This window comes from Primulina tabacum, chromosome 14 (assembly GCF_025594145.1).
Source record: "Primulina tabacum isolate GXHZ01 chromosome 14, ASM2559414v2, whole genome shotgun sequence".
NCBI lineage: Eukaryota > Viridiplantae > Streptophyta > Magnoliopsida > Lamiales > Gesneriaceae > Primulina > Primulina tabacum.
In genome coordinates this window covers 25,651,109-25,660,707 of record NC_134563.1, presented here as the reverse complement: position 1 = coordinate 25,660,707, position 9,599 = coordinate 25,651,109, and the positions used below count along the sequence as shown (strand labels likewise).

Sequence of the window (9,599 nt, the reverse complement as noted above, 5' to 3'; positions counted from 1 at the left end):
ATAATCCGAGGACCTCTTCCTTGGAACTTCAAATCTGCCAAAGTTAAAGAATACGATGGCAATGCAGACCCGGAGGAACATTTGGCCAGATTCGAGAATATGGCCATGTTGCACTATTACACTGACCGAATCAAGTGTAATGTTTTCCTGACAACGTTGGTCAATTCTACTCAAAGATGGTTCGAGGGGTTGGCTCCTCAAAGTATTCATTCTTTTAAGGACTTCCAGAAGGTGTTTTCACACCATTTCAGCAGCAACAAAAAGTAAAAAAAGACTGCACTTAGTCTTTTTGAAGTCAAACAGAGCCCGTAGGAGAGTTTGAGGGCTTATATCAGGAGATTTAATAGAGTGGCTCTGGATGTTCCCACTTGTGCCACCGAGACAAAGACAGCTGCATTAAGCCAGGGTTTGAAGGAGGGTGAGTTCTTTCGATCATTAACCAAGAAGGTGCCCGTGGATTTTGAGGATTTATTGTCCCGGGCAGAAAAGTACATTAATATGGAGGAAGCGCGAAAGCATAAAAGAGAAGCGGGGAGAAAGGAGCAGAGGAGACCTGGTGGTTAAGCACGAGGAGAGAGGACCAAGGAAGAGTAGTCAGGGGTATTTTAACCGGTATGTGCCCTTGAAGATTATCCGGGACCGAGAGCTCCAGGAGAGTAGCAGAGATTTGCTGCCATCTTAGCAATTTATTAGGCTTGAGAAGAATGGATTTGTACTCTTCATGGGGTGTGTTATCATAACACTGAAAGCTGTAAAACCTTGAAGAGAGACTATGTCCTGCGCTCTGCCCAGGGACATAGCCAATCCAACTGAAGGGAAATATAATTTTCATATTAAATTGATTTCCCTAATATATCTTTTCCTTGTTGATTTGATTGAGTATAATATTTAATTATGGTTTGTCCTTTCTAGATAATTATGTTAAGATTTTATTGTGATATAACATCTTCTTAAATCTAATTTCATTCTTGATAAGAGTATGTGGAATATTGGGTTTGTCTTTTCTAGATATTATATTTATGATAAGATCTTGAAGATTTGATATTATTGATTAACTCTTGATTTCTTTATTTTGTAGATTTCCTTGTGAGATGAAGGAAATTATAAATAAGAGAGATGGAGATTAAAAAGGATTGAGAGTGAGAGAGTTTTAGTGGAGGAGTTCACGTGTAGGATTTTCGTGGAGGTGATTTTCTTGGGAGCTTAAAAGAAAGAATTTTCGTGGGAAAAATTCAGAGAGTTTGTGTGTAGAATTTTCGTGGAGTCGAAGTGTTTTTCGTGGGAAGTTTTCGTGAAGAGTTTTCACGTGAGAAGATTTTCTTGGAGTTTTTAGTGAGAGTTTTTCTTGCGGCTTCTTCCCCCCGGTCAATATTCACTTGTGTGTGCACGTTCAGAAATTCAGAGAAAACCCTTATTCGAGAAACGTGCTGTGAAGAGGGTGATAGAGTGTTGCTGTGAATGTTGAGAACATCTGGGGACAACATCTGGGAAGAAGTTGACCGAAGATTGCTTCTCGTGGATATACTGTTTGGCAACACGTTTTTGCTTTCTTTTTTTAGTTTTATTCTGGTTGTTTGTTTTAGAAAGCATTTGTTTTCTCAACTTGTTGAGGAAATTGATTTTTGTCATAATCACTAGTGTTAGGTTTTTGTAAACGATTAAGTTTTCTAGTGATTAATTTTTTCCATATGACACCGCACAAGTATTTATACTTGTGCTTATTTAATTTCGTCCATCTGTTTATTTAAAGTGAATTTGTGTTACAAAATATAATATTCCGCTGCATGTTGTCCGAGATGTTGTTACATCTGGCACAACATTTAATTCTGAGAAAACACGAATTTACTATTTTAAATGATATTCTGATATTTTTATTATTTCGATCATCTGTCGGACAAAATAATCATAACAAGTGGTATCAGAGCCTACTCTTGATGTACTAAGTGCTGATTCTGGTTTTTATTTTGTTTTGACAGAAATATTTAATGGACATGTCACTTGAAAATGGAGCACTTCGACCACCAGCTCCTAAACCTCCTGTCCAACAACAGTTTCGACCAAGGAATGAAGAAAAACGCTGGTTGCAAGTGAATCCTTTAGGTGTTGCCCTAGGTGTTGCCACACCTTGCCGCAACATCGGCAAAAATTCAGTGTGTTTGAAATCCACAACTTCTGGAAATTCGAGTGGAGATGATGAATCAGAAGCTGATGATGAAGAGATGACTCTTGAGAGTGTTCAAAAGCTTTATGAAGAATTGTTTGAGGATTGGACCAAAAGAAACAAGCTCAACTCCACTCTTGTAAAGGAAAACATTGATCTAAGAGTCGTGGTTGCCAAACTAGAAGTAATTCTGTGCGAAAAGGACTTAGAACTGGGAAAGACCAAAGAAGAACTTCAAAAGGCAACTGAAACATTGTCCAAGTTTAATTCGATCACATCAAAGCTTGAATCCATACTCTCGATGGGAAGAGATGACAAGAAGGGCTTAGATTTCAAAGACGGTGTGTTTGAAATTGGTGAATGTTCCAAATCAACAGTCTTTGTGAAAGGAAAAACTGATATATCTACACATTCACAACCCGAGCCATCAATCAAAAGTTCTCCACCAAGAAAACAACATGCTGCACCCGTTCCTAGGAAAAGAAAATGCAGGTATGTATGTCATTACTGTTTTAAGCCTGGACATATCAGGCCATACTATTATAAACTCAGGGATGACTGCATGAATCGAAAGTCGAGCAGGATGTTGCCCCGAATGTTGTCCAACACTTTCCGCAACACCTCCCACCATCGACCTACAGTAAGACAAATTTGGGTCCCCAAAGGTAAAAACTCACTGTAAAGTTGTCTATACTTCGTTGAAAACTAATACTGCAGGTCATTGGTACTTTGATAGTGGAAGCTCACGCCACATGACGGGATCACGAGAATATCTCACCGATTATGTTGAGCAAAAATGTGGTAGAGTTACATATGGAGGGGGAGCTAAAGGAAAAATTGTTGGAAAGGGTACTTTGAGTGTTGAAGGACTGCCAAAGCTCCAAAATGTGCTTCATGTCGAAGGATTAAATTCAAATTTGATAAGCATAAGCCAATTGTGTGATGATAATTTGCATGTAAAGTTTGATAAACATACTTGTGAAGTTTTTGATGAAACTAATTTGTGCATTATGACAGGTACAAGGTCTTCAGACAATTTCTACCAAATAGGTGAAGAACTTTCATGCAAACATGCAGAAGTTAGTGAACTCGATCTATGGCATCAAAAACTTGGACATGCTAGTTTCAAAACCCTGAAGAATTTGAGTAAGTACGATGCTGTACGAGGTATGCCTAACCTATCATCTAGTACACCATATATTTGTGGAGACTGTCAAAAGGGTAAGCAAACTCGCATGTCACATCACACGTTGCCCCACTTTGGGACAACACGTTGCCTCGAATTGCTACACATAGATCTTATGGGTCCTGTGGAAGTGGAAAGTTTTGGAGGTAAGAAGTATCCCTTTGTTTGTGTTGATGATTTCTCACTGTTTTCATGGATAAGTTTCGTTAGGGAGAAATCAGACACTTTCAATGTGTTTAAAAAATTGCTCACAAGGATTACAAACTTTCATAATTTGAAGGTGAGAAGGATAAGGACTAACCATGGTAAGGAATTTGAAAACTCCTCATTCTCATCTTTTTGTGACAAGAAAGGTATTTCACATGAATTTTCTGCTCCAAAGAAACCACAACAAAATGGGATAGCCGAGCGTAAGAATAGAACGTTTCAAGAAATGGCAAGGGTGATGTTGACTTCAAAGTGCATTTCAAAGCGTTTTTGGGCAGAAGCCCTTAACACCGCATGTAATATTTCAAATAGGGTGTATTTGAGAAGTGGTTCGACTATGACATTGTATGAAATAATTATGGGAAAGAAGCCTAACCTTAAATATTTTCATGTTTTTGGATTGTGTGTGCTATGTTTTGAATGACAAGGATCAACTTGCAAAATTTGATTCAAAGAGTGAGAAGTGTTTGTTTTTGGGATATGCCACTAATAGTCGAGCCTATCGCTTGTTTAATTTAAGAAATAGGACTATTATGGAATCCATTAATGTTGTTTTTGATGACCTTGCAGATCTCAAAGAGAAAACAGCTGAAGATGATGTGGATGAGTTTCTGGAAATTCCAATATCACTGGAAAATACAGATGTTGCCCCTAGATGTTGCAACATCTGACACAACACTTGACACTAAAGTCATTGAAGTTGAGGACGAAAGGAATAATGATGATGGACAGAATATTCCAAGTAAAATTCAGAAAAATCATCCATCATCTCAAATAATTGAAAGTATGCATGAAGGTGTCCAAACTCGAAAGAAAGAAAAAGTGGATTACCGAAAGATGGCTGGACTTATTTGCATGAGCTCCTTATACTCAAATATTGAGTGAATATCTACTGGTAATTGGCTTCAAACGAGGTGAGGTAGACAAAACTCTTTTTATTCAGAAATCTAAAGGTGAGATTCTTATTTGTCAAGTCTATGTTTATGATATAATCTTTGGTTCCTCATCTCAAAAGCATGCTAATAATTTGTTTCTTTTTGTGTCACTTTCAACTGCTGAATCCGAATATGTGGCAGCAGGAAGTGGTTGCACTCATCTTTTGTGGATGAATCAAATGATTGAATACTATGGACTTACAAGTGAAACTTTAGTTGTGTACTGTGATAATTCTAGAGTAATAAACATTTCAAAAAACCCAGTACAACACTCTCGAACCAAACACATTGGCATTCGTCATCACTTTATTCGAGATCTAGTAGAGAAAGGATTGATTCGGATGGAATTTGTTGATACAAATAACCAATTGACCGATATATTCACAAAAGCATTATACTTTGAGAGGTTCTCCAACCTTAGGAAATCTCTCAGCATGTGTTCTGTCTGATCATACATGGATGTTGTCTCAGATGTTACAACATCTCGGACAACATCTAACATGCATGTGCATTTCTAGGATTTAGACATACTGCATTTTCATGCATTCTGTGATATGATGTGTTGGAATGATGTTGCTTAATCTTCTGTTACACTTACAATTCCTTATTCTATCTTAATTGACACACTTGGATATGGTTAACAATCTGATTAAATCACAAAGTAGTTGAAAGCTGATCATGTACTCCATGACATTGTCCCATACGAAAAGTGACTTGAAAAGATTGAGTAAAAAGCAAAATCAATCATGAATATGCTCTGTATCAGAAGAAAAGATGGAAAAAGCTACCTAAAAGAGTCCAATGAAGACTGTGCTTTTTGTGTGAGAGCTACCTATTCTGAATTCAATACAGAAAGGAAATTAGAAGAAAATGGAAAAAGATACCTAGAGGAGTCCAAAAGAAGACCGTTCTTCTAGTGTGTGAGCTACCACTTCTATGGTCAGAAAAATAATAAATCTCTAAGTGTGCAGAAAAATAAAAATTATTTTCTGGAATTGGACGTGTTGTCAGAAGATGTTGCCAACATTTGCGAAAACATTTCATTTGTGAACATATCTCATATTTGTTTTCATGTTTTTATTTCTGTTACATTCTGTTATTAGGCATAAATAGGTCATGCATAAACATAACATTGTGAATATTGTTGGTCAAAAGGGTATGCGTATTTCAACAGAGAAAATTCGATGAAAATCCGGTTTTTGCTAGAAATCCAATATTTGTGATTTTTGATGGTTCAGTGGTGTTAAGTCGATGTGGGTTTCAATTCTGGAAATTTTTTGAAATGATTTTTGGATGCAATTATCTCAGTAATTTTGGTAAGTGATTACGGGCCAAAGCTGATCTGGTCTCCTACGAGAACCTAGTTTCTGACTATCGTCTGGCTATGGTGGTAGATGTCCATTCTGGACAAAATGGGGGAGAAGACGTGACTCAAACTCAAGGGAGTGTGAATTGAAAGGATCAAATGATACCATCTATCTGATACCTTTGCTTGATTTCGTTTTTAATGTTCTGCTTTGTTAAGGTTCTGCTTCCCTGATATGTTTCTGTTATAATGAATTGTTAATGATTTTTGCAGGTGTTGTCTCAGGTGTTGCCAACACAACGAACAACACTCGTACTAACTTGATTTTATTCAGGGGGAGAAAAATTCTCATATTAAGGGGGAGTTAACTGGAGTTCAACTAAGAAATTGAGTTTGATTTGATTTTGTCCAGAAAGGCAAAAAGGGAGAGATTGAAGGGAAATATAATTTCCATATTAAATTGATTTCCCTAATATTATCTTTTCCTTGTTGATTTGATTGAGTATAATATTGAATTATGGTTTTGTCTTTCTAGATAATTATGTTAAGATTTTATTGTGATATAATATCTTCCTTAAATCTAATTTCATTCTTGATAAGAGTATGTGGAATATTGGGTTTGTCTTTTCTAGATATTATATTTATGATAAAGATCTTGAAGATATGATATTATTGATTTAACTCTTGATTTCTTTGTTTTGTAGATTTTCTTGTGAGATGAAGGAAATTATAAATAAGAGAGATGGAGATTAAAAAGGATTGAGAGTGAGAGAGTTTTAGTGGAGGAGTTCACGTGTAGGATTTTCGTGGAGGTGATTTTCTTGGGAGCTTAAAAGAAAGAATTTTCGTGGGAAAAATTCAGAGAGTTTGTGTGTAGAATTTTCGTGGAGTCGAAGTGTTTTTCATGGGAAGTTTCGTGAAGATTTTTAACGTGAGAAGATTTTCTTGGAGTTTTTAGTGAGAGTTTTTCTTGCGGCTTCTTCCCCCCCGGTCAATATTCACTTCTGTGCACGTTCAGAAATTCAGAGAAAACCCTTATTTGAGAAACGTGCTGTGAAGAGGGTGATAGAGTGTTGCTGTGAATGTTGAGAACATCTGCGGACAACATGTGGGAAGAAGTTGACCGAAGATTGCTTCTCGTGGATCTACTGTTTGGCAACACGTTTTTGCTTTCTTGTTTTAGTTTTATTCTGGTTGTTTGTTTTAGAAAGCATTTGTTTTCTCAACTTGTTGAGGAAATTGATTTTTGTCATAATCACTAGTGTTAGGTTTTTGTAAACGATTGAGTTTTCTAGTGATTAATTTTTGCCATAAGGCACCGCATAAGTATTTATACTTGTGCATATTTAATCTCGTCCATCTGTTTATTTAAAGTGAATTTGTGTTACAAAATATAATATTCCGCTGCATGTTATCCGAGATGTTGTAACATCTGGCACAACATTTAACTCTGATAAAACACGAATTTATTATTTTTAATCATATTCTGATATTTTTATTATTTCGATCATCTGTCGGACAAAATAATCCTAACACCAACAAAAGGCCGATAGTGCCACCTTGGACTTCTCGGCAACCAGGACCCAGCACTCGAGGAGATTCGAGGAATGCCCCAAGAAGTGATGCCGGTAAGAGGAGAGAGCCGAAACTTGAAAGGAAGGCCTCGTCCGCCGATGCGTGTTTAATAAAGATGATATCGGGAGGCTCCACTGATGGAGACTCCAACCGGGCAAAGAAATCAAGAAGTAGGAGGGATTGCATGGAAGTGGAAAGGATGAGGGGGAGTGAAGTAGTTATCAGTTTTGGCCCTGAGGATTTGAAGGGTGTAAATCTACCCCACAATGATGCCTTGGTTATCTAAGCCCGGATGGCAAATTATGATATTCTTAGAGTCTTCTTGGACTCTGGCAGTTCTGTGAATGTTATCTTTATGGATGCCCTGGTGCAGATGGATTTGCAAGGGTTTCAGCTGGAGACCGTGGAGAAAGGGAGATTGTCCTGCCATTGACTTTGGGCTCCCGAGATCTTAAGAAGACAGTGATGACCACTTTCAGTGTGGTGGATTCCCCATCATTATATAACATCATTTTGGGGCGGCCGGCCATGAATGAGTTGAGGGCTGTAGCATCCACTTATCACCAAAAAATCAAATTTCCTGTGGGAAGCCGGGTAGGCAAAGTCCGGGGAGATCTACCTTCTTCTCGGAAGTGCTACGTGGAAGCAGTCCGAGTGGGCCAAAGTAAAGCTAGGAAGGCTTGGAAGAAAACAAGAATTGTTGAGATAGGAGGGAGAGTAGTGGAAAAGGGTGAGGTACATTTTGTGGCTGAGGAAGAGCAGGAGGTTGTAGAAGTCGGACCAGGCCAGCAAATCCAGGTGGCTCGGGACCTCAGTGTATCTACCCGGGTTAGTTTGATTAATTGCTTAAAAACTAATATTCATGCTTTTGCCTGGTCCTAGCAGGAATTGACAGGGATCTCACCTCTGATTTCGGAGCATCACTTAAATGTTCTCCCGGGATCTCACATGGTTAAGGAAAAGAAGAGGCACTTTGGTCCTGAGAAGGACAAAGTTATTGACGAACAAGTGAGAGATCTGCTGAAGGTCGGCCACATTCGGGAAATTCAATTTTCTACCTGGTTCTCGAATGTGGTATTGGTGCCAAAGTCCACCGAAAAGTGGAGAATGTGTGTGGATTTCCGGGACCTCAATAAAGCTTGCCCCAAAGATCATTATCCCCTGCCCCAGATCGATCAATTGGTAGAATCCACCCCGGGCTATGACTTGCTGAGCTTCATGGATGCTTACTAGGGGTACCATCAAATCCCCTTGGCCAAGGATGATCAAGATAAGGCCAGCTTCATCACCTTTGGAGGTAAGTTTTGTTACGTTGTAATGCCTTTCGGGTTGAAGAATGCCGGGGACACCTACCAACGTCTTATGAACAAAGACTTTGAGAAGCAGTTAGGCCGGAATGTGGAGGTATATGTGGATGATATTCTGGGCAAGTCTAAAGAGGTTGCGGACATCATTACTGATTTGGAGGAAACTTTTGCCACTCTGATGCATTATGGAATCAAGCTCAACCCTGCCAAGTATATCTTTGGCGTGAAGAGTGGCAAGTTTTTGGGTTTTATAGTGACAAACCGGGGAATTGATGTGAATCAGGAGAAAGTCAAGTCAGTATTGTGCATGCCATCTCCCCGATCTGTCAAAGAAGTGCAGAAGCTGACCGGGAGGATTGCTTCTCTTTCTCGATTTATATCCCGATCAGCACACATAAGTTACCCTTTCTTTCAGGTCCTAAAGAAGGCCCAACAATTTGGATGTGATGAGAAGTGTGAGCAGACCTTCCAGGATATGAAGATCCATCTAGCAGAGCTTCTTGTACTAGTAAAGCTGGAGCCCGGGGAGAAATTGTTTGTTTACTTATCTACTACAGAGTATGCTGTCAGCTCACTACTGATAAAGGAAGAAGACTCTGATTAGAAGCATGTCTATTATGTTAGTCATGCTCTGAGAGGCCCCGATATTCGGTACAGTGAAGTAGAGAAGATTTCCTTGGCTTTGGTTATGACTGCTAGGAAGTTGCGACCATATTTCCTGTCACATCAAATCATAGTGCTCACCAATAGCCCTTTGGGGAGGATTATGACTCACTCAGAGGTATCCGGACAGATGATCAAGTGGTCAGTGGAATTGGGGGAGTATGATATTTTGTATAAGCCTCGGGTTGCCATCAAAGCACAGGCCTTATCAGATTTTCTATCTGAGATGGTTCAGCCCGATCAAGAGAAGGTATGGAGA

General features: G+C 38.8%; 1 protein-coding gene across 1 annotated transcript; it reads left to right on the top strand.

The window, feature by feature from the left end:
* Positions 1-7,485: 7,485 nt before the first annotated feature.
* Positions 7,486-9,281, top strand: LOC142523878 (uncharacterized). The gene is made up of 4 exons (XM_075627609.1): positions 7,486-7,620; positions 7,707-8,198; positions 8,256-8,444; positions 8,604-9,281. Exons 1-4 carry the CDS (start codon positions 7,486-7,488, stop codon positions 9,279-9,281), a joined length of 1,494 nt encoding a protein of 497 aa, XP_075483724.1.
* Positions 9,282-9,599: the final 318 nt, after the last annotated feature.